Source organism: Centruroides sculpturatus, unplaced genomic scaffold (genome assembly GCF_000671375.1).
Source record: "Centruroides sculpturatus isolate CEXI.00-Female unplaced genomic scaffold, Cexi_2.0 scaffold22, whole genome shotgun sequence".
NCBI lineage: Eukaryota > Metazoa > Arthropoda > Arachnida > Scorpiones > Buthidae > Centruroides > Centruroides sculpturatus.
The window spans coordinates 1099674-1126908 of NW_019384323.1; the positions used below are offsets into that span (position 1 = coordinate 1099674).

Below are 27235 nucleotides of genomic sequence, written 5' to 3' on the forward strand. Positions count from 1 at the left end.
ACGTAAATAATACACCCCATTAAAAAAAATTCTTAAGTAAATATTAATTTAATTATCGTTAATCTTTATTACAATATAGTTTTAAAAATATATTAAGAAGTACTTAAGATAAGAGAGATAATTTTACTAGTAAAAAAAATATCAGATAAAGAAATTGAGGTGTAGGTTAGGTGGACGGAAGTGATGTAGTCTGAGTGAAGGGTTGGTCTTGGAAAGAAAATGGCTAAGACGTATGATTATTTGTTTAAATTGTTATTAATCGGCGATTCGGGAGTTGGAAAAACTTGTATATTATTCAGATTCTCCGAGGATGCTTTCAATGCCACGTTTATATCCACTATAGGTAAATAAATAACTTTTTTTTCCCCTATAAACCTAACTCTGTAAGGCTACAGACTGATAAACAATTTAAATACCGAAGAAGCAATTATAAGTATTGACTTTTTATTAAACTTTTATAAATTTTACCATTGTAAAGTATTTATTCGGGTAAATAAGGTAGAGTTTTGTTATGTAAATGGAAAAATGAAATTAATTTCAGTGAATTATGTGTGGGAACATTTGAAAAATGTTCCCACAAAAATCAATATAATGTTGCCCTTCGTTTTATTATAGGAAATTTTGTTTTATGTGGTTTAATTTGAAACATATTCTTTTATTGGAATGTTTTATCTATTTAAAATTTTTAAAATCAATTAATGTTCTTTCACATTATAATAATTTATTAATAATAGAATTAAGGGTTTTGTAACAGGATATATATGCATTGTCAATTGATGTTTTTTTAATGTATTGATAAACAAATTTAAAATAAAAGCTGTAGTAAAAAGTATTTTTAATTTAATTGATATTTCATTTATCAATTATGAAATTTTTAACGACATTGTGAAATTTTGAATTTTATTCAGTTAAAGTGATTAAGTTTAAAAAGTAGAAAGTTAATTGTTTTTGTAGTGTTTAGTATTTTAAAAAGTTGCTTATTCTGAAACTGTGTCATCTTTTATTTGTTTTTTTCTGTCACAACTAGGTGCATAGACAGGCACTGGGCATTTTTGACATCAATAAAGATGAATCTTTCCTGAATAAAGATTTGTCAAAAATGCCTAGTGTCTGTCTATGCATCCAGTTGTGACAGAAAAAACATTTTAAAAAGTATTAAATGGCATGATGATTTTGTTACTTTGTAATTATAATTATAATAGAACAGAAATTAGTTTTTAATGTAGCAAAAATTATTACAATAACCAGGTATAATAAATTATTTTAAAAATTGATTGAAAATTGTTCATAAAAACTAACATTCCTAAAATATCTTGTAAAAAGATTTTTGAATTTTATAATTTTTTGTTTACTGAGAATTAAGCAATGAATACTTTGAAATAAATCTGTTTGTTTCTATTAAAAACAGTCATAAGCTTGTTAAATGTGGAATGTTTCCTGTTTTTCTTTGGTTTATTCCAAAAACTTCAATATATCAATTAGTGTTCTATATTAAGTGGTGTTCTATATATTTAAATATTAAAATTGATATTAGATTTGAACAATAAATAAAATTATGTATATATTAATCATTAAATCTGAATGATGTTCTAATTCCTTTGTTTCTGATCAATAAACAAATTAATGCTGAATTTTTATTAACAATTGTTATACTCTATACTTAATGGTGCAATAACAATTTCATTGTTTTGTTATGCATGAAAGAAATTAACCATTTCCTAAAAGTTTGTTGTGTTTGCTTTTCAGCTGTAACCTTCATTGTGACTGTTGTTCTCATATTTTTGGTTGAATGACAGTTGAATAATAAAACATACTATTAAGTTTAACCTTTAATGACAAAATGATTCTCAGATGCTTTAATTTGGATAACTATAAAGACCAAATTTTAATTTTTGACCAAACTATTATAGAAATTCTAATCATCTGTTAATAGAGCTTGAGTTATTTTTTCCCAATTCATTATATTACCTATGTTGTTTTTATATTTGAAAAATTTGATTGTTTTCTTTGACAAGTTATTGAACTTAATTAGTAAAATCAGTGCTCTATTTCTAAAACAATTACTGCCATTATGCATATATGGCAACCTAAAAATAAAGTTATGTTTTATGAAAAATGTATCGGTAACCATAAAACAGTATTTAATATTAATAACTTTTTTTTATAAATTGCACATTTATATTGTAGCATTTATAGTACAGAGTGATTTCATATAGACTCAAACCCAAATTTATTATTATAAATCTTAAATGAATGGATTTTGAAGGAAACATACCTTCCATTTATGTTGAACACATCACCACAAATATTGGAAATGGTTGCCACCTTCTGTCAAGCTATATGCTACTGCATGCTGTTGATAACATGTCAGTTTTTCATCATAAATGTTTTAGATCTCACTCCTTGTAATCCTCTAATACAACAATCGTGTGGTTTATGATACACTCATTCCTACATCCCACAAAAAGAAGTCTGGGCTGGTAAGATTTGTTGATTTCATCTATTTCTGTTCACATAATATGTTACTTAAATTCATTGAAACTATTCTATAAAGCTATTTTTTATGCCATTCATTCTCCATTCAAAGTTATGACCTTAACCAGTAGTATCCATTCAAATTTATTTATGACCCTTATCAATGCAGAATAAATATTTCTAAAAAATTACCAGTTCAGAAAATTATTTACAAATAAATTGTGATACCATATGCATGACTCAGTCCCTTTTTCTTTAGAAAAGCACTGAACACTGCTGCACATGTATGGATTTTCACAGAATTTTTTTTTGTCACCAAATATGCAAGGTTTGACAAAAAGTTCACAGGGTCACATAGGATGTTAGAATTAACATCAGAATCTTTGCTATGAGAAGAAAAACTGTCAACTTCCTCTGTAAACTGCCAGTTTTGAAGAAATTTTTTCCTTAGTATTCAAATAACAGCTGATTAATAACTGCATGATTTTTATACTTATCGGTTTAAAATGTATGACAAAGCACAAAGAACCTGCATTAAATTTTGTTAGAAACTAGGAAAAAGCAGTATAGAAACATTTCAAATGCTGAAACAGCTTTTGGATATTATATCATGTCTCATCTGAAGGTATGTAAAGGTATATGAAGGTCTCATATGAAGGTATAGGATATTTAAAATGGCCAAATATTGAAGATGATCCAAGGCCAGGAAGACCTTCAACATGTACTACAGACAAAATAAAGAAGACATTATTGCCAGTACTCTGTAATATCCTAATTCATACAACAATGATCAGTGTGAATGAAATGAAATATTCAAATCTTCCACTTGTTCTTATATACCAGGGGTGGCGAACCTATGGCATGTGTGCCCAAAGTGGCATGTAAGGAGAAATCATTTGGCACGTAATGTATCATATGATTTCTGTCTTTTTCAATCATCTTTTTAGTTTATCACCTGATCATCCTTTTTTCAATCAGCTTTTTTACATTTATTCTAATTAAAGCGTATTCGTTTAATTTCTTTAAATATCGTTATTCGAAGTCTGAAACATTGGCATGCATAAACATATTTAAAGCTAAGTATGCTTACAATATGGCACTCGAACAGAAAAAGGTTCACCATCCCTGTTTTATACAACTTCTAGTCAGGTAACCTAATTGACCCAAAAACTTAGAAAAAGCCAAAAAAATAATTTTAGCTATTTTAAAAGTTCCTAGAAATGTTAACCTATAAAAAAAATTTTTTAGAACAGCTTCTTATGAAATTAAACAATTAAACATGAATTATAAAATAGCATATTTAATATAATAGTATATTTACAAATTAAAAATGATTCTATTCAGATGATAAATCCCAACCATCATCATCATCTGAGGGATCATTTGCTTCTTCAAACTCTAACTTCATATGCAGCTACTTTATTTATTTGCTGAAGCTTGCTAGTTCTTTCTTCATTTTTGTTAGAAAGTAACATGTCTAAAATTTCTTTAGTAAATGGTTTTGTTCATTTCTTTGGCTTAGGTCTCGTGCTTGTTACAAAATTATCTGAAGTAAGAAGCAACTGATTAATTTTTTCTACATTGCAACTTTCTTGAGAGAATTTTATAGCAAAACTTTACCAATATCAACAGAAGTATTTGTTTTTGCCTCTGACACTTGTGATAGTCAACAGGGCATGTTTCATAACAGTTGGATATAATCTTCTGTACTTTGGGAGAAATAGTGTATCATGAATGCACTTCCACATACATTTTTGTTATTTCATTGTGTATGTTGAAAATTTATTAATCTCTGTTGCCACTTGAAATAGCCTCTAGAATGACCTTAAATTGCAAATCAATACCATAATTTCTGAAAATATTTCAATGCTTGCAAGGAATCTTCTATTTGTATTGACATTAGAATTTTCATAGCCGAGGTTAGGAACATCAGTTATTAGTCCTAATTCATTTTTCAAACAATTCCAAATAAACAATTTATATTATGCTAAAACAATGAATGTTCACAGATAATAGGCATGTTTATCTTGAGATCAAGCAGAACTAAAATATTTGACATTGAGTTAAGTCCAGAATAGAGTAAACCATTTTTTGCTGATGTTGCATTTCTGCAATGGTAAAATGAAAGCTGTTTTGGAGAAAAATTATTCTTGGAAATTTATTAAAATTGAACTCTAACAAGAGTATATGATTCTCAAGATAAGTTTTAATTATTTTTTATGGCTGACTGAATATTTAAAAGTTGCAAATTAAATTATTGAATATGAGATATGGTATTCTGACGTCACTAATTCTGTTATGATGTTATGATTATTTTATTATATACAGTTATAGTTTGAATTATATACAGGATGTTTGAATGTTTGTTTTGAGAAGTTATTTTCTACCAGTTTATTATCCCATGGGAAGAATATTTTGATGTAAGTACTAACATATACAAGAGAGGAGTATTTTTTGTATTTGCAATGGTGATTCAATTGTCCCAATAGGGATTTAAATTTGCCTCAACAATCACTCTCACAACAAGAACTTGAAGAAAAACATACTTTTTGCTGATAAGTAGCTAAATCAATAAGCAAAGATGTGTTGTTAGGCTTTATGTAGAACTGCTGAATAAAAAGTTTCAAGAATTTTGAATGTTTTGTCATAATCTTAGTATAATTTATACAGAGGACAACCTGTACCAAAGATGTTTATATAGGGTAAACCCATATGCTTTCAGATATAAAGCATGGATTTTGGTCCCTAAGAGATGATTTCATTGTTGCTTTTGATATTTACACCGGAAATCAGCTGCTTAACAGGATAGAAAAAAAAAACCTTGGTTTAGGAAGTATGACCCTGGCTCTGGATTGCAATTTAGTCTATTTTTACATCTTCATCTAATACCTGATGGTGCACCTAATAATTTTTTTACCATTAGGACAGTTTGAAGAAACAGGGTTCAGGATTGTTCTCTGAAACAATGTAAAACAATGACAAAAAAGAATGTAGATTTTATGACTACAGATATGATACATCAGGAGAAGTTACTTTTATGAGATAGAATGACATCAACTTGTCATAAATTTGTGATTTATGTAACTCAAATGACCTACAATAAATGATTAAAATAGCAACTAACAGTTTGATTAAAAAGTTACACTTCTAAATTTGAAAGTATTTGTAGTAAAAATTTATTATACAGTAATTTTTACAAATTAAAGTAACTAATGTAAAAATTTTCTATTTAGGTATAGATTTCAAAATTAGGACCATTGATTTAGATGGGAAAAAGATCAAACTTCAAATATGGTAAGTTGTATATTTTACAGTCTTTTGAAAATAAAGAATTGTAATCTATCTTTTTCTGTTTGAAGAAAATTTCTTAAATGTTTTTTTGATTTATTCTTTCGAAATTTTCAAATTATCAGTAATGGTTGTGAATTCTTCCTGTTTGATTTTTAAGATTTGAGGAGGTTTTTTTTTTGTTCTTGAAGATGATTAACAATGAAACTTTTTTTATGAATTAAAATTAAGTTTTCTATTTCATTAATTTTTGATAAAGTTTTATAAAATCAGGATAATACAAAAAAAATAATTGTAAAAGTAAAAACATATTTAACAGAAAAATACTTTAATTTTGTTCATATTTGAGAAAATAACTTTCTAGAAAACATACATGATTGATTTTATCTGACCAGCAATATTCTTAATCTTGTGTGAAGTCTTGACTAAAATTTGTTTTAAAGGAAAAAATTATTTTATATGAAAAAATGTTTTTAGTTGGTAAAACATCACAAGAAAGGTGGTTTTGTGAGAGAGTAGAATGGGAATTTGACCTTTTTTCCAACACTCATAAAAACTGCAAAATAAAATGTTTAGTGAAACCAAATGTAATATGAATACAACTTGCAATATTTATAAGTGGGGTAAAAATGCTTAACTCTGAATTGTGGGTGGAATTGCTGAGCAGAGTGAAGATCAAATGACATGAACAAGACTGCATTAAGTTGACTTTGTGCCTGATTCTAATGTGTACTCAATTTTTGAGAACAAAAAAGTCCAAAAGATCTTGTTATAATCATGAAGCATGGTCTAAAGTTTTAAATTTTGTGAAAAATTTGAGATGGAATTAAAGAATTTAATGCTAGAAAAATGTTCAAAATGTACTCCTACCTGACAGAATAGCAAATTGTGAAAGATTTATAACAGTTTGATTGAAACCATATTTTTAATTTAAAAGCAAGCAAATTGTTAGCTTTCTGGTTGTGGAAAATAAGAGAAATTGATCCATAATCATTATGGTAACTGTTTTCTTACAAATAATTATGTAAATGATGTCTTAAATTAATCTGCTCTTCATATTGATTGTAATCAACCATTGAATAAAGTTTAAAATAACTTCTTGTTTTCATGTTTAAAATAAGATGGAGCATTTATCAATGAAGAATTTTAAAGGGTGAAATTCCATTTCTTCTTGGAATGTTAAGAACATCTTATCTCCTCTCTCCATTTCTATCTAAGCATGTTATCTCCTTTTTTCTTAAAAAAGAGATAAGATGCTTAGATTTCTGTCTGAATTTTGTATTGAAGATAATATGCTTAGTTTCATTTGATATTTAGGTTGATTTAGCTAAGTGTGTACAAACTTTTGGGCGGTGTAGGTTGCACAAAGATAGATCAGAATCATATAGCAATGCAGGGTCAGAAATGCCATTTTTATGCATTAGATGGCGTTATTCTGTTGTTTTAAGATACCACCTTTTAAGATACCATTCATTGGCCTACAAGATTGCCAGACTTAACATCTCTTGATTACTTCTTTTGGGAGTTACATCAAAGGAATAGATATGACATCTATGTTGAAAGTTGTGATGATTTTGTAGCATGCATCTCTGTAGCTACTTCAGAAGTCTGAGACATGCCAGGAATTTTCCAAAATATACATTGATTCCATGTGCCAACAATCTCAAGCACGTGTTATAGTCAATTGCTGCAACTTTGAACATCTGTAACCTCAATACATTTCACAAATGTTTTGTGAGTAATAAAAAGCATTTCATTCTCTTATGTGATGCCATTTCATTTCTCATCCTTGCCATACACTAGTACATGAAAATGATATTTCCAATCCTGCATTACTATATGATTCCAGAAATTCGTACATGCTTAGCTGAATCACTCTGTAAAATACAGATTATAGTTTGTTATGGTACAAAGGAAATGAAAAAGATTAGAAAATTAAAGTTTTATCAGAGCAACTTCACCATTTCTTTTAAAGTGATATACTCTAATTTTGTGTAAATTTTGATAGCTTTTATAAATTTCAAAAAACTTGTTTAGCTATTGGATTGTTTCATGTGAAATGGCATTTTGTTTTCTTAGATCTAAACAGTGATTTCTATGGCATTAAGATCTGTGAAAAAGTTCTTATACTGCTATTAGTTATTGAAATCAGTGGTGATCGTAATGCCAAATGATCAAAATTCTGAAAGATTGAAATCCTCAAAAATCAAATTTCTAAAAGATTAAAATCTCAAATATAAACCTGGGAGAAATAATAATAAATCTATAAAAATGTAAATAAATGTCTTTTTAAACAAAATTTTTTTATTTGAGAGAAACACAAACATGTGAGAACACTTCATAGCTCCTTTAATACAGTAAAATATTTAATAACAGTAATGGACAATATATATGCACTGTGCTTAAAACACAGTGCATACATATTGTAGTATTATATTAATACATAGTAGCTAAAATCAGATATGTAGAATTAAAAATTATAAAAAAAAATCAATGCTGAAAATTTTAAATAGTGGGGAAGAAAATAAAAATATCAAGACATGAAAAAGCATTTTAATGGAAAGATTATGGGAAATTGGACAGAGATAGTCCATAAGAGAGGGCAAACTTTCACAATCATTAACTATATTTTGAAGTCTTGTTTTGCTTTTTACTTTTTAGGGCATGATTTTCTTTGAAGAATATGCTCATATTCATTTTCTACATGGCATTGCACTTTTTGAAATTCTTCAATGATTCGATATACACAAAAGTGAGCATTCTATACTAAATTTTCCCATCTTACATGTCATGCTTTAATGTTGTTTTGGGTATGTGGAAATCCATTCTGCAAGCATTCATATACAGACCACAAATTTATTATTAGGAATTGAGGTTTTAGGCATTTTAGGATTAATCTTTCAGTATTATGGCATTCAGGATTTTGACCCAAACCCCAGACCCAAAACCAAGATATTCTTTTCTTTTACTATGAGTCATATTAAAGGGAATTTTTTAAAATTATCATTACTGATTTTATCTTCAAACTTCTTTAAACATTGTATCATAAACATATTAATAATACATAAGTATACTGCTTGATGAATGCAGCTGAAAATATTGTATTTGGCATGTGCTAATGTGAACATAATGAATTGTCTAAATTATATGAGTAGGGAAAAGAAGCCTTATGCAAGTTGACAATGAACAGTTCATTTGGAGGTTACAGATATACTGTACACAGATAAACATAAAAGCTGATTAGGTAAAACCCAAAAATACATGACTCTGACTCAGTCTCATCAGTCTCTGCAATTATGAATTTCAGTGATCTTCAAAAATATTTTATTCTTAAAATGTTTTTGGCTTTCTTGGAGCCATCATCAGCTATTGAAAGACAGGAATTGGAGTTACTTTTTAAAATTCTTTCATTTTTTAAAATTTTATAGTTTCATTGCTTTCTGTAGCAGCATAGTTAAGAAGGGCTTTTAATGTTATAATACAATGTTCTGAGTACAAAGAGAATCTCTATCTTGAGAAAATAGGATTGTGCTAAAGTTTTCTGAATTTGACTAATACTTTTCACAAGGTTGATTAAGGTTAGACAATCTGCTGAATTATTTGGCTATGATTAGGTTTAAGTTAATAATTAAATAAGAAGCAATTTGTCTAGTGGTAGGTGGGTAATTAAGCAGTTATCTTGTGATAATTTTAATAATTATAATAAATTAATTTTAACTTAGAATTTCTTGAAAAGAATTGGCCTGAATTAGACTCAAACCCGCAACTTCTATTTACCATGCAGATTGTTGCCAATTACACTATCTGCACATTTGTATTGTTTACAGAGAAATCTGAAAAAGGTTTTTATCAATTTTCTCCCTGATTGTACAATACTTTGTACAATCAAAACTAATTAAAGGTCTAAACTAGTTCTTATGATTAGAGTTGCAATTTTTGAGGCTTTTTTTAACTACTACTATGTCTAAATTTAGATAATTGGTCAAGAACTCTTCCCAGGCATTGTAAGAAGTTTGGAACTTTTTGAAGAAATTAATTTGGTTTTTAAGATGTGATTCTAATTTTTTTATTCATTATTATGTTTTATTTTATTACTTAAATTTTGCATAGTGTTGTTTAAAGGATTTATTTCTTTTTTGAACTCTGTTCACTAAAACAGTTTTATTATTTAATCAAGGTTTCACTGTTTTGAAAATTCAAGATGGAATTATCATCAAATACACTTTTTGTATCTTTTCCGACATGCTGATAAAAATAATTCTCTAATTTATTTATGAAGTGGTCTAAACTTCAGTGAAGTTATCTATATATATAAAATTGCTTGTCCTGACTGACTGACTGAATGACTCACTGATTCATCATCGCCCAGAGCAAACCGCTGGACCTAAAGAGCAGAAATTTGGTACACAGTTAGGGTTCGTCATGAAAACGCACACTAAGAAGGGATTTTTAGAAATTCCCCCGCGGGGGGTGAGGGAGAGCATTAAGGCTTAACCGGAAGAACGGCTTCTACTGTACTATTTTAGATGCGATTTTTTGTTTTTATCTGCGTTTTAGTAGGGTACGCCATGGCAATGTACACTAAGAAGGGATTTTTCTAAATTCCCCCACGGGGGGGAGAGGGAGAGGATTAAGTCTTAAATGGAAGAACGGCTTCTACTGTACTATTTTAGATGTGATTTTTTTTGTTTTCAACTATATTTAGTCTTCATTGAATACTAAAGTGTATTAAATTGATAACATTTCAGACATTGTTATAAATATTTTTATCTATTTCGATTTTAAAAATTCGAACAGTTTTAAATTCGAATTTGTTATTGCATATTTGTTTGATTATAGAACGATTGTAAACGCTCCAGAAAATTGATCAAATTGAAAATAGTTTGTTTGGTGATTCTCGGCAATTCTCTTCAGCGGTAGGTGTTATATAGACCTAACAATTACTATAGTTATCGAAATATTGAATGTAAATGGGTTTGCTTGCAAAACCTCTGCGGACAAAGTCGCGGGTAGCAGCTAGTCTTGTATAATTTTGAAATATGTTTTTGTCTTTCTATTTATTAGGAAATTTATGACACAATTAAACAAATGTTTTGTGCATATTTGTTTAATGATTTTTTTTTCATTTCTTCTATATTGGGTTCTGTTAAAAATGTGATTAAAAGTATGGTAATATTTAACAGAAAATTTGATTTTGTTGTTTGTGATTGATTCTTGAAATATTCTGCACAAAAACAATAACTTTTTTTAATTCAAATGTTTTTATGTATTCTTTGAAGTATTCTTATGATTTAATATTACTCTAATTTTTGATAAACTATAAACAAATCAATTCTTGTTTTATTGGAGCAAAAAAAATTGTGCATGCTTCAATAGGAATTGGTATATTAAAATTCTGCTATCAGTTTTCATTAAACTTAACAAAAGGCACAAAACAAATTAAAAATTCCAACATTCTAAAATTCATGGGCAAATTTGAGACAACATGCATGCTTGCTTGAATAAAAAAAAGTCAAATAAGGGAGTTTTCACCTAAAAATTGTGAAAGTTTGTACGGAGGATTTTCAAAGCTGTGTTAGATTGAAACTGGAATTCGTGTTGTACAGGATATATCCCCAGTTTACAAACCATGTTGTATAAGGGATACCTGTATTTATTTTAATATATAGATTTGATGATTTAATATTTGCTTATTTTTATTTTTACAGGGATACTGCAGGTCAAGAAAGATTTCGAACAATTACTACTGCATATTACAGAGGAGCTATGGTAATTTATTATTGTGAATTATATATTGGTACCATAAGTTATAGTAATTAATATATTTGATCTAAAAATTTGAAAATCTAATTTATAAGAATTGTCAAACAAGAATAGTTGAAAGTAAGCAAGATTGAATCAAATTTTAAGAACTAAGTATGTGTTACTTAATACAATTTGTTGTTTAATCTTACTAGCTATTAGTATCTATTTATTTATTTAGATATATTTAGTGAGATAAAATATTGAACAGTTATTCAGTTTTCTTGAAGTTTTTACATGTACAATTATTATAATATCAATTATTCTGAAATATAAGTATTAAATTATTATTTCACAAACCTATTTGAGTTTTTGTGAAATTGAATATGAATAATTTAAATAATTCTGTTACTTATTAATATTTATAAATAAAATCAATATATGTAAAAGTTACCCATTCCAATATTAATATACAAATATCTAACCACTAAATATTTTGAGTTATATTTTTGGCTAGTGTGAACTGAGATGAATTTGATCTAAAGCAGGCGGGCCGCATGCGGCCCAAGGCAAGTTTCAATGCGGCCCAATAAAGGTGTAAACAAACCGACAAATGTTTTAATTTTATTATTTATTTATTTCAACGGCATAAACTCAGAAAAGAAGTTTCACAAAGCCATAAACCTTTATTCATATTTTAGTTGAGTGGAAATGAAATATTTTCATGTACTTGGAGATGTGTGAATGAGGAAGGATTACTAAATAAAGCTGGAGTTGTGACTCAAAGGATTATAGACCCAAATTTGGTGAAAGGAGAGAAAGGACAAAAGATAAAAAGTTGTCAGAAAGGTTAAATAGTTCTTCTGTTAGACAAATATTGAGTCTTAATTTTCCAACCTTTCTCACTTCTTTATCTTTTGTCCTTTCTCTTCTTTTTCCGAATTTGGCTCTATAATCCTTTGAGTCAAAACTCCAGCTTTATTTAGTATTCCTTCCAGCGTTGCAAGATTTGGCTACATTGCGCCAAATGTGGCTACTTTTTTTAGTTTAACGTAAAAAAATATCATTTGGCGCTTTGGCTACTTTTGGGGCTACATATCATTTATAAATATATTAGTTGAATAAAAATGCACTTTAAAATGGTGTTTCGTCGCTTTTTATTAATCAGAGACTCAAATAAACCAAATATTTGCGTTTTATCAAATAAATAAATTTATCTATTTCTAAGTAAAAATTGAAAGTGTCTGTAGAAGTAATTTTGTTAAATATTCTGTTTCTTGATAAAGTTTTAATACTTATTATTATAATCTAGACATGTTAATCCTTAAATATACTTGTATATTGAGCTACAAGTAGGCCTATATATTATATATACTTGTGGCCCAAAACTCCTTGACTTCTTCCAGTGCGGCCCAGAGAAACAAAAAGGTTGGACACCCCTGATCTAAAGATACAGTTAGGCTGTCATTTGTATTAAATTTATTAATTAAAAGTAGATTTAAAGTTTCTGAAAGAAAAGATCAATCAGGAGTGAAACTTTAAACTATCATCTGCATATTGCACAGATGCATTACCAGTTATACTGTCTGCATCTCTATCCGATCTTCACTTCACTTGCAAAAATTCTGGTGATTAGATATTTAATTTCATTATGAAATTAATTTTCAAACATGAAAATTGTAAAGTAAGTCATATCTTCCAAAAAGATTTTTTTAATTTAAAAGTAAAGTTTTTTAATTAAAGTAAAGCAAGTTAAGGATACAAAGTATTTATTATAACAAACATTTTTGGACTAATGTAGTCCATCATTACCCCCCTCCAATTAGAATTTAAATTAGTTTTATGTTCTATTTTGAAAGTTTTATGTATCATAATTCCAACCAATATTTGTATAATAAATACTTTGGTTTCCGTAATTAATTGCAAGTTATTTTTGGATATTAATTTTTTTCAACTATTTATTGTGAAAAATAACAGTAAAAGCATTTTTGAATGAATCTGTTAGTAACAAATAAGAATAATATAAAGTGGATAGAATTAATAAGTTCATTTACAATTCAGAATTTCAGAATTGATCCATGTATTTATTAAGCAGTGGAATTAAAAATTGATAAAATTAGACATCTTTCTTACTAATATGTGGAAATAATACATGACAATAGTAAAGATGATAGGTCTATAACACTTGAGTTGAATATTGTATTATTCTGTATTTAAATATATTTATACATCAGAATACATACATGATTAATTGTAAACAATTAAAGCAATTGGATGATTTCTTGTAATTTTGATAACTTAGTGACATGTTTAAGAAACATAAGAATCAAGAATTATAGTATATATATTTGAAATTTTTCATGTACAGTATGACCCACTTAATGCGGGGGATGCGTTCCTATATGAAAAAGCGCTAAGCGAAGCAACGTTAAATGAGACCATTTTAACATAGAGTAAATAGGGATAAGGGAACACGCTACAGAAAAAAAAAATTTTACTTTAAGTTATTTTTATATTAATGTGTATAATAATATATGTGAAATAACACACAGAAATGTATAATAATATATTAATTAGTTCATTTTTTGACGAAGGTCCTGACTTTTCTGAAATACTTTATTAAAAAAAAAAAAAAGTAAGTTGTGAAGTTTCATTTGTCACATTTTTCTCTCCTTAAGCAAATGTCGGTAGCAGAAGATCGCATCCAAAATGCCTTGTTTTGCTTTTGCACTCCTTTCAAAATCTAGGTCATTTGCTACAATTTGATCAATGATTTCAGTTATCATTACCAAACTTTTACTAAATCTGTAGCAAGTTCTTTGGGTTCTTCATTTTCAGAATCTCTATTTTCAAGTTCTACATGAATTCCTTGTTCTGCCAGTTCTTGAAATTATCATTGTTAAGGCTCTTACCAGAAACCTGCAGTAACTCCCCAATATCCTGCTTGTCTACATCTCCTGTATTGATTAAGTTGACAATTTTGTCAACCTAACAATACAACAATAGGCTCTTCTCGATGAGAATTCTTGGATACCTTCAGCCATAACTTCTTCCACACTCTGTTCATGCATTTATCAGTTAATTCTTGCCAAACCAAGTCGCTATTTCCTATGGCATCCATGATGTTATATTTTTTCCAAAATTGCACAAAACAAACATGGATTTAAGGGGGAAGTACAGCACTATGATGAATTGCCACCATTTGCTGATTGGTTCATGTTTGGGAATAATCGTATTATACAAATCAATGAAATACCATGTTAATTCGAATCAGCGTAAATTTTGAGTGTTTTTTAGGCATCAAGCAGACCATATTATATTGAATCAGCATTAAGCAGGGTTTTACTGTATATGTGACCTCTTGATTCTTAAGTTTTTTTCTAACTTATTGTATAATATTACAGTTTATTAAAAAAAAATAATGAAAGCAGTAAAATTCAAAAATATTTCAATTTATTTAAATTGATAAATAATTATGATAAAAGAACATGTGCTTTTTTGGACATTTTAAAGTTTAAAGATGATGAATTCTTTAAAATATTTAATTTTTAGTTATATTTTTTTCATTAAATGATAGATNACTTATTTTTTCTTATATCCAACCCACTAAGTCAAACAGTTGAATCCAATCCCCGTGTATAATAATTAGTTTGGATTAGCAAGAGTACACTACATATTAAATACAGGATGTCCCATCAAGACCACATAAACTCTGCAGAGCAAAAATCCTCACTTGGAATATATAGAAAATGACGCAAGAATCATACCTTTACAACCCATAGTTTTTGAGAAAAATGCAAAAGTAAATATATGATGTCACATCCAGTGCACAGAAAATAAGCTTTATTGCAAACACAAACATCAGTACTTGCAAATGACATTATGCTTATATAGGAGGATATTCAAAATGGCCACCATGCATATCAAGGCATGCATGTGCATGCTGTAGAATGACTGACTGCACACAATCCAGTATTGTGTTGTCCAGAAAAGTGAAAACAGCATGGAGATGAGCAATCAAGATCATGTGCAATCAACCATTCTATGAATGTGTGCGTACATGCCTTGATATGTGCAAGAGTAATTTTTGAGTGTCTTGCTATCTAAGCATAATGTCATATGCAAATACCAAAGTTCGTGTTTCCACTAAAGCTTACTTTTTTGTGTACTGGATATGACATCATACTTTCCTTTTGCATTTTTCTCAAACTATGGGTTGTAAGAGGTATGATTCTTGAGTCATTTTTTTTAATATATAGAATATTAAACTGTCCATTAATACATTTTATATTTCAATTTTAAGATGACCAAGGCTGAGAATTTGGGACTAAAATCTAGTTTAGTTGGGGAAAAATTGAGAACAAAATTTGGAAATAGTTGGGGGATACTTGGATATAGCTGTGTTATGTAAAGAAATGATGTACAAACAAGATAAACTGAAAACAAATACTCGTTCTAACCAAAAATATACAGTAAAAATTAAACAACAAGTATTTTTTGATTATTACTAGTTTATAATAGATCATTTTAATTATAAAATCCTTCTGAATTATTCTGCAATACAATTATTAGAATAATGAGATTTTTCTATGGTACTGAAAGTGAAATTTTGCATGTGATCTGAAAGGAAATTTTTGTGAATTGAAAAAGAGCATTCTTTGTCAGCAGAAACCAAAGACAAGTACAGTAGATAATCTGATGTAACATGGTGTCCAACTGTCCATTTTATTTTGTTGGTTCTGAACCAATTCCAAATCATTGGTGCACAAGAATAGTGACACAACTCAAAAATTTCCAATTTCAAGTTTATTGCAGAAACTAGCAGACCCCGCCATGCGTTGTTGTGGCTCAAAATGTATCTATTATAAATTTATAACACTTCCCCCATGGGGGGGAATTTCTCGAAAAATTTCTTCTTAGTGTACATTCTCTTCACGAACCTTATTAAAACGCAATCAAAAACGAAAAAACCCGCATCTAAAATAGTATAATAGAAGCTAAGTTCTTCACGGTAAGCCTTAATCCTGTCTCTCTCCCCTGCGGGGGAATATCGAAAAATTTCTTCTTAGTGTACATTCTCTTGACGTACCCTATTAAAACGCAATCAAAAACGCAAAAACCCGCATCTAAAATAGTATAAATAGAAGCAGAGTTCTTTACGGTAAACCTTAATCCCGTCCATCTTTCGGGGGATTTCAACACGTGCATTATATAAAAACATGTGCGTATTCAAATGCAGAGTTGTGTCAAAATTTCAAAGGAATCGGTAGGAACAAACGAACATTATATTTTTATTTATATAAATAGATAGAAGATGATCTGCTTTACTTCATTTTCACAGAAAAGCGTAATGCCTCACAGAAAAGCAAACTTAGGGAGTCGTACTCATATCGCCATCTGTTGGACATAAAAGCCTTAACCCTAGATGATATAATTTAATTTATATGAATGTTTACCGGAATAATGTATAGCCTATGTCCACCCTGAAGTTCCATTCTAAATATTGGTGAAAGAATTTTTGAAATTGGATGAGTAGTTTCGGAGATTATTTGCTACATCCAAACTTACATACAAACATTACCTCTTTATAATATTAGTATAGATGTATAGCAAACTACCCATATTTTTATGTGGAAGAACGAATACTAATATTTATTTCCAAAAACGATTTGAAAATTCTAAAAATCCAAGATCATGACAAAGCCTTGTAGGAAACAAACTTTTAAATGGCTGTTCTGGAAGATTTATTTTTTTGAGTTGTGTCACTATTCTTGTGCACCAATGAAATATAGATTTTTGTGAAGACTAGCATTCATTCTTTTGGTTCTAAATCTTTTAACTTATTACAGAAACTGTTTAAAATTTAAAGCTATTTATGTCTGAATTTTTTTCTTTTATGATTATTTGGAGCTTGTGATATGAAAAAGTAGTGTAAGAAACTTTGATTCTGAAGATCTTAATTTTAGTAGTCACCAAATCATAGAGACTATGAACTGATTTTTTCAAAGATAAACTGGGTTGTAAGTAAAGTTTCCTATTGAGTAAAGACTAGATTGGGAGGAAACCTAAGTCTGGTAGTTTTATGGTAAGGTATTTGGGGACATAGGATGGGTTTTTTTCTAAAATCTTTGTTTTCAATAAACATGTTGATTTTCAGTGTTTTTTTTTTTTCATAATATATAACAGTATGGATATAACCTTATTTATTGCTTATGGTGTAAAACCAAGCTAAAAATATTCTTTTCTGTTTTAATCCAAGACAAAGAACTTACATCAAGTAAAAGCTCAGAAAAAAATGCTTTTATCAAGCAGTTCATTTAAGGTGAATGTTTTCTCATAAATTACTTAACCCCTCTCATGCTAAAAATAAAAGTACAAAAATACACAATATATTGGGTTGTTCGGAAAGTAAGTTTTTTATAATTAATAAATATTTTATTGAATTATATATCAACCATTTTGGTCAAATACCTGTTGTCATTGTTTCTGGTAGTAGCATGATTTCACATTCATAAAAATTTTGATCGTTGTTTACAAAAAACTGATCCAAGTGATTTTTGACATTGTCATTTCAAGTAAATGTCTTACAGTTAAAAAAAATTTGTATACACTGGAACAAGTAATAATCCAAGTGTGCTTGATCTAGGAATATGGTTGGTGTGATAGCACATCCCATCTAAGTTATAACAGTTTCTGATGAGTTACCAAACTTGTGCGAAATTTGACATTATTGTGGTAAAACACTACACCTGTTGATCAATTCTGGCTGCCTTTTCTGTTTGATGATATTACTCAATTTGTTTACTCGATGGCAGTACACTTTCAAATCAATTGTTAAATTGTCTGGTAAAAGCTCCAAAAAAAAAATTTTTTCTTAAAATCCCACCAAAGACAGCATCTCTCTTTAAGAACATGTGGAACCCATATATCCAGCTTTGAAATGAAACCAATTTGTTTCAAGTAATCATAAACAGTTCAATTTGACAGATTTAATCTCTTAGCGATTTCATGTGTTGTTATTTGGCAGTTTGCTTCAATCAGTACCTTTATTTTGTTTTCATTGGTTTCAACTGACCATCCAGAATGTGGTGCATCTTCAATATTGAAATTTACCAGAACGAAATTTTGTAAACCAGTTTTGGCACTGTCTTTCTCTCAACACATCATCTCCATACATGTACCACAATATTTTTCTTGCTTGAACAGCATTTTGATTTTTTGGTAATAAAAAAGCAAATATGCTGAAATGCTGCTTTCGATCTTCCATATTTGATGGGACACAAAAAATAAACAATTGCACAAAATCAAACAAAATTTTTTACAAATAAGCTTTAAAATGCTAGCTGTCAAAATATATAATGATTAGCCAAGCGTTGTTATGGCTCAAAATGTATCTATTATAAATGTATAACACTTCCCCGTGGGAGGGGGATTTTTCGAAAAATCTCTTCTTAGTGTACATTCTCTTGACATACCCTATTAAAACACAATCAAAAACACAAAAAACCGCATCTAAAATAGTATAAATAGAAGCAGAGTTTTTTACAGTAAGCCTTAATCCTGTCCATCTCCCCCCAGTGGAGGAATTTTGATACATATATTATATAAAAACACGTGCGTATTCGAATGCAGCGTTGTGTCAAAATTTCAAAGGAATCGGTAGAAACAAACGAACATTACATTTTTATTTATATAGATAGATAGAAGAGGATAGATGATTTAGTTCATCCTCACAGAAAAGCAAACTTAGATCATTGTATGCATAGCGCCATCTGTTGGACGTAAAAGCCTTAACCCTAGATGATATCTTTTAATTTATATGAATGTGTAACGGAATAATATACAGCCTGTGTCCATCCTGAAGTTCCATTCTAAATATTGGTGAAAGAATTTTTGAAATTGGATGAGTAGTTTCGGAGATTATCCCCTACATCCAAACTTACAAACGTTACCTCTTTATAATATGGTTTAGAATGAAAATGGCAGGAAAAATATGACTAATCCATCTAGTGGTAAAAAAAAAAAAACCGTACTTTCCGAACAACCTAATATATCTTACAAATAATAAAAGAACAAAACATACAATCGACATTTCTTTGATATAAAGCAAATAAAATAATTTATAAATTTTCTACTGGTTGTATCTCATCAATTGACCAAAATCACTTTATCAATTGATCAATTTGTTTTGTTGACATCGTGCAGAGCTTTTACTCTGAATGATGTCCAACTACACATCCTCTATCTCCATTCATTATTTAAATTTATGGTATTTTAATGGGTTTAACTGTTTTACTACCATGTTGACCATGATGGGGTGCTTGAGTAGCAGCAGATTCTCATTTATTGTGTAACCATTACTCGCTGACCTACTTTTTACCTTTTGTTCATCCAGCAGACACGTTGAATAAAGGTGTTCTGTTTTAGCTACTCTAGTTTCTTGTGTGATAATTAACATAGTATTGTGAATGGTGGATGAAAGAAAATTCAAGATTTTTGTCATACATTTTTTGGTCAGTTGTGAGAGTAATGCAAATATAAATTAGGAAAGGCTTCTTTTCTTAACTGCTTAAATGATTTCAGTGCAAATAGGAATTGCTATTACTGTGTATAATATGGTCTCCTGAAGGTATAAAACATGAAAACAATGAACAGTTTGTTCAGTGACTGACCACAGTTTGATCCTTTGTGATGCTTCTCACACACAGTGTAATATTGACTTCCATGGCTGCCATATTTGTAACATTTCCTCAATAAACTATACTTAAATATTCCTGCAACCAAAAATCACATGGATTAAGATCTGGCTTGTTTTTGACATAATAAGTTATATAACAGTGTTTTGAATGGATACTGTAAAACTTCTGGAAGATTCAGAGAAAGCTGATAATGGCAAAATTAAATTTATAAATACAATCAAATAAATGCACAATATAATTGGATGTATATATGATTTAAATCTCTTGAAAAAATATTTTTTTACAGATTTTAATAAGATGTTTAAATGCATCATATTTATTTTGTTTCTATAATTTGTACATTATTCACTTGAAGATGTAGAAACATGTAACTTCAAAATTTTTATCATTAAAATAATGAACATTTGTAAATAGCTTTGCTTTCAAATTAACAATAATTAAAAATTTCAAAATTAGTAACTAGGTTTTAAAGTGTAAGTTTTTTAAATTTTCGTTAATTAATTATGCTTATATTAAAAAAAAATAGATAAGGCTTTGATTATTTTTCTAAAAGAAAAACTGTAGTTAAATCTACTTTTGGATGGTATATTAAACTATTTCTCTTAAAAGTTTTCATTTACAAAGAATATTTTTTTTCCAGTATAATGAATCATAATTTCAAATAAATTAAATAACTTAATTAGCAATCGTTATCTAGTATCAACTCTCTTTAAAGAAACTATAAAAATTCTTATTATCTAGAAAGTAGGTGCTAAAATGAATGTATATTTATCAGTTGAATTGAATTCAGTAAATGGCTATGTATTGTGTATCAATAACTGTATTTGTTTAATGAAAATATCTTTAAATTCTTTTAAAATTAAGAGATGATTAATAATAATTAAAACTTTGTTTAATTCTTTTTTTGGATACTTATTACTTAAATCACCACATAATGCATTGCATGTCATATTCTGACATTGTGATATGTTTTATTGGATCACAAGTCACATTGCCTTTGAAATGACAAAAGCTAATCACATTATGCTTTTCAAATGAAATTCAAAGTAGCATTGAATTTTTACAGAAAAAATTATATTACAAATAATCCATTATCTGTTGGAATGAAATGTAGTTTGACATTTGATGTTAGATATGCTGTTGAGAGGAATAATGTATTTGTTCGCTATATTCAATTTATATAAGTGTGAGAAGCCAGGGGTTGAGGTGCGAGACTTAACCCTTTCTCTGATGTCAGCTTGGTAAAGGCTGTTCACTTTGTCACTGGATGGCTATTTTATTAGATGTCATTAGGATTGTAAAATCCCTTCGACGCCAGGTCTTGACAGCAGTTAGGATAGTATTTCTGCACATCCTAACTTGCGAGTATTCAGATATATTCTTTCAACGAAATGTTTAAATAGGAGGGTGCTCTGTAATTTGAGTGGGAGGAGTGGTGAGGTTGGCAATACACGAGATACTACAACCATTTGGATAACTTGACAACACTTAATATAAGCAACATAAAAGATTACAGAAGATGAAACTTAATAAGGTTACATATCGTTAACATTGGTTCCGTTTAAATTAGAGCCAAGATGGATAATTCTAACAGGTACCTATTTTCTTAAAGACTGAATCTAACTAACTTAGGTTCTGAGTCAACCAAGAGAGAGAGTTTACAATTCACTAAGTATATTACCTCTGGTAGGTAGCTGATCAATTGACTTCTCATAGTATCAGATTGTCGTCAGACTTCGTAGGGAGGACAAGAGCTGGGACAGATGGAAGCTGGGCTGGTCGCTTCTTGGAGAGTGTCCACCCTGATGTGTGGGTTTGAGCCCTTTTTATCCTTCCTGAGCGTGGGAGACTTTACTCAGACGACTTGATTTATGGTGGTTGGAGGTCGAGATGCCTCACGGCCGGGAGGGGCCATAAGAATTTGATGACCCAGTCGGATTGTTGATACTTTCTTGCCAGGTGTTAAAACTCCTTTTGCCATATAAGGAAAACAAATTTGAAGTTCTTAGATGTCATCAACAAGGTGTTGTGACTCTTCTTATCTCATAATTTAGCCGATTTTGATGTTTTTCTCCATTAATGAACATATGTTTGGACCATTAATAACCATATTTATTTGCAAAACTTATTCAAAACGTTAACGACTGTTGATATTGTAAGGATATTGAATCTTCTTTCATCTATCGTGCCAGAGGACAACAGAAATGCCAGGTGTTAGAAAAACAGGTTTTTCCACTTTCTTAATTTTATGGCTTAATTGTAATTAACCCCCCCTGGATCTCACATAAGAAATAACATGATTTTGTTTGTATTCTGCAGGAATATGGTATATTATGTTTCCAGTGTTTTTTCAAAAAAGGTAATAAAATGCAATTATGCTAAGTGTATTAAAAGCGAGTTGTGACAAAACAATTTGCAGGTGATTTTGGTGTGTTGATAAATATACAGAAATCCAAATTAGTTTTGTCATTTCTTTAGATTTGAATTTTGAGATTGAATTGTTATCATTTAAGTTTGTCTGCAATTTTTACATGTGAATTGTTATTCTAAGAAAAGTATGGTAAACAGAATTACTTTTACTTATCTAATTAAATAACAGTTTAAATTTTATTACATGAAACCATTAAAGTACTTAACTAATTTTTTATAATTCATTTTGTTTAATTTTGAAATAGATTTTGCTTTGATTTTTGAATAGTGTGCTTCAACATAATTAAATTAACAAAAAAGTATTTGACTAAGATTTAAGAAAATTCATTTTGGTTATTTTTTTTAAAAATCTTATCAGGAATTTTTGAATACTGTGCTTTTTGTACAATAACAACAAAAAATTATTAGTGCTGCCTTTTTTTTTGTTATTAACTGAATGACTTTGCTAAAAAAAAAGGTACTTGTTAAATTCAAATAAATTTTGATTTGAATTTAACAATGCTGTGAAATGTTGCTATGCAATATGGCACATCAGAATGTGACACATGATGTGATGCAACAAGCATTATGGTGTTTTCATTAATAAGTATCATATTTTGATTTATATAATTCAGTTTAATTATTTATATAAATTTTTAATTATTTTAAGCATGCTTCTGCTGATGTAGAGAAAATGATTTTGGGTAATAAATGTGATAGAAATGAATACAGGCAGGTTTCTAAAGAGAGAGGAGAACAAGTAAGTATTTACTATTAGAACTGAATGTAATAAAGCATAAAATAGTTTTTTTAATATTTTTTTTCCTAATTAAAAATTATTAAAATCTTATATATTGATTTTTATCATAATTGTAATATTTATTTTTCATTAAGTGAATAATAATAATTTTTTAATTTAAGTGGGATATGAATAGCAACATTTCTTTAAAAATAATTTTAAAATTTATTAAATGATATTCAGTAAAATGAAATTCCTATTACCATTAACTCTTACATGAAAAAATTTATGAATGCATTTCTGGATTCAAAAAAGTTATCTAAATGTTATTAAAATATAAAAAACATTACCAATGTTTGATATACTTAAAATATAAAAACAATTTGAAACAATGTAAATGATATTAAGATTAATAATTGATAGTTAATGGTTATAGGAGCAGTAATATTTTTATTAAAAATTGTGTTATGTTAATCTTGATCCCATGTGAACAAAATTGTATTAATTCTTATAGAAAATTCTGATATTTTATCTAATTAGTCACCAAAATTTTAAAAAAGATATAGAATACAGTAATATAAATACAATAATTTCAATAATTTAACTATTAAACAAGATGCTTACTTTTTGCTCCTTCACTTATTCCATATAAAATATTACAGATAAACTGATTATATTTAAACTTAGTCATTTGATAGATATAGCTGTAATCTAAAGAATAAACTAAACAGAACATGGTGACAGAACTAATGTGATATATAAAAATCATAACTTGTATGAAATGCTATTTAAAGTGATCAACCTCCATTGTATAAGTTAACAAATACAGCAATCATTTCTTCTTATTCATAGATCTGTGGCTTGTTATCTTCTAACATATTTAATAGAATGGTCCTGAATGTATTGTTTTAAATTCCATGAATAAGATATATATAATAAAAATAATAATTGAAATGTAAATAGAATTTGTAGTAAAAATTAACACTGTGTTATATAAATTTTGTCATTAGTTGAGTTAGGATTTATTTAGAAAATTAGATACTCTTATAATTATCATCACCTCATCAAGTTAAATATAAAATTAATATTAAAATATTTTGCTCAGTTGGCTATCGAATATGGAATAAAATTTATGGAAACAAGTGCAAAATCCAGTATTAATGTAGAAGAAGCTTTCTATGTCTTAGCAAGAGATATTAAAGCAAAAATGGAAAAGAAATTAGTGAGTATTAAATAACAATATTTATATAGAAATAACTTTCTGAATGTTAATAAAAGATGTTAGAACAAAAAGTAATGCAAGATCTACTTGTATTTATTTTGAATTACTGCTTAATATTTTAAAGAAAAAAATAATTTTATAATTCTTTTATAAAAAATTATTAAAATATATTATCAGTTTATTCTTATTCTTTTTCTCTCACCTCATATTTTCAATGTTACTTATACCTTATTTAATTAAAGAATGGTATCAAATCTGATTTTTATTTTAATTATAATGATGATTATATTTTTGAAGAAACTTCAAACTGATTGTTCCATTATTTAGTTATAAGTTTCCTTGTAATGAATTATCAGTTATAGTGGTACTTACGTGATGAGAGAAAAAGATAAGTTTTAAGCTTTGTATAAAAGTAATTCATGTAGAAATGTAATGTTAAGTTTTATTACTTGAATTAGAATGTATATTGTATAATTGATATATTTTAAAAATTTAAATTCCATACACAGGAAGCAAACAATCCTCCAAAAAGTGGAAGTTGCCACTTGAAACCCATCGATCCACCAAAGAAGACACCTCGTTGGTTCTGTCGAATTCTATGATAATTTTAAAATCTCCATCTATTATTATACAGTTACGAAAAACACTTTTGCCACTATATTATGAAAAATGTTAAAAGTGGTGGTTTGTTTTATAAACATACTCACAAAAGAAAATTTAAAATGGCATCTCATTTGCAGTTCTTTCTGAAGATATATATATGAACTGTCCATTTTACTTCTGAAAAACTGCATATCAGATAAACTTCAAAGCAAAAATAATTTTTTATTTCTGATTTGATATATAGTATGACAAAAAGCAATAATTGATAAGTTAGCTATATTAAACCAAAATCTGTTTTGTTTGGAAGTTTGTTTTTGAATTATAATATGTAATTGTGAAGACTTTTTTCTATTTAATGTTTGTTTATAATAGATTTTAACAAATCGTATTAGAAAAGAAGAAAAATTTTGGTAATTTGCTGATTTTTATCAGCTATTGTCCTAGAGCTGATGTTTTATAAATTTTACAAGTTCCAAAATGCAACGGCTCCTAAAAAGTATCAGTAAGAACAAAAAAGTTTTTTAATTAAATCTGAAATGTCATTAATCTTTGTCATTACTAAGTATCCTATTATTGCTGTGATAGATTAAATATGTATATAAAAACAATGCCTACTAAGTGAATTGTATTATTGTATTAGAACAAATTCCATTTTGGATTTAAATTCATAAATTAATCTTTTTATACAAATCTGAAATAGAGAAATTATACATTAATAACTTTTAATTTATAGTCAATATCCTGATCTCTATATTATATTTTTGAAATTTAAATTTTTATGAAAACCAAAAATTGTAAATTTGAACAAGTCTTTTGCATAATTTTATCCTGAATGCAATAATTAAGGGAATTGATTTGTGACAGTATTGTTAAATAATTATTTATGTAAAAATTTATTTGCACATAACAAGTATTAAATATATATTTAAATAGTTTATATATATGATAAAATGCTATTAATTTTAAATGTTTTAAATATAATTTTTTCCAGTTGAATAAAATATTTTATCGGAAATAGAATATCGATGTTAAAACCTTTTATTCCGTATCACATTTATTATATATTTGTAATATCACTCTTAAAAATAAGCTATATTTCTATTGGGCAGATTTGATGTTTTACTCTTTGTAAATGCAAAAAAATTAACATATCTGGAAATCATAATTTTCTACATTGATTTGAAATCCCATTTTTCTAAAATTTGGAATGAAATTAATTATAATAGTGTATTGATAAGAAACAAACCAGACTTTTATGTCTTTGGACCATATTTTAACCAGTTTCTAGTGGTTCTTATACTGTTGTGCCACTGCAAGATTACACTGTGAAGAATATCATAAAATTAAAACACATTAATTCTGCCTTGATTTGTATGTATTTACATCACTTCTTGCCTTGATTGTGGATAAACTTAAGAAACAATTACATTGTTTGCTGGAGTTTTGTTTATATCGTAAAAACTATTGTAATATGTATAAAAATATTTTTTATATTTTAAATGAAATTTATTTTAATATTTAATGTTTACTTATTGTTAGATAATTTAATATCATATATATATGTAAATGTATATCTACTGTATATCAACATTGAATTTTACAATTTTGTTTGTCAGTCATTTGAAATGTGAAAATTTGCATTACCTCTTTAAAATCAGAATGAGACTACGTGGAACTAATTGTTGGTCCAAATTATCCGGAAGTCAATTTGGATGACAGTTGCGGGAGTGCCAAACCTAAGCATCTTTGGACCACACGTTCTGTAAAATGGTGTTTTTATATTGAAAAAAAAAACACATTAATTCTTGATGGCATTTGTGGTAATTTGAGATTAAGAAGTTTGATAGCAAATGGATTAAGCAGGGTAAGATTTTAAAGGTTCTATTCTATATCATATTATGCATCTAATTTTAGAAAGAAATACTAAACCCTGCCACACTGGAATTTGTATAATTTTTCAAAAAAAAAAAATGATGATGATGAAACATTAGATTGTCATTGTAAATATTAACTTTTGTGAACCATTTAAGTTTCTAATATTCAAAATCATGTCCAAAA

General features: G+C 28.0%; 1 protein-coding gene across 1 annotated transcript; it reads left to right on the plus strand.

Moving 5' to 3' along the window:
- Positions 1 to 27235, plus strand: LOC111626050 (ras-related protein Rab-8A-like). Its single transcript, XM_023369331.1, has 6 exons — positions 1 to 343; positions 5709 to 5769; positions 11472 to 11580; positions 23284 to 23373; positions 24458 to 24574; positions 25084 to 27235. Exons 1-6 carry the CDS (start codon positions 220 to 222, stop codon positions 25174 to 25176), a joined length of 594 nt encoding a protein of 197 aa, XP_023225099.1. The 5' UTR covers positions 1 to 219; the 3' UTR covers positions 25177 to 27235.

Excerpts from the sequence above, each read along its gene's own strand:
- LOC111626050 (XM_023369331.1), top strand. The coding sequence starts at position 220 with ATGGCTAAGACGTATGATTATTTGTTTAAATTGTTATTAATCGGCGAT. Across the intron at positions 344-5,708 it reads CACGTTTATATCCACTATAG|GTATAGATTTCAAAATTAGG; the intron begins GTAAATAAATAA and ends TTTTCTATTTAG. Across the intron at positions 24,575-25,083 it reads CAAAAATGGAAAAGAAATTA|GAAGCAAACAATCCTCCAAA; the intron begins GTGAGTATTAAA and ends TTCCATACACAG.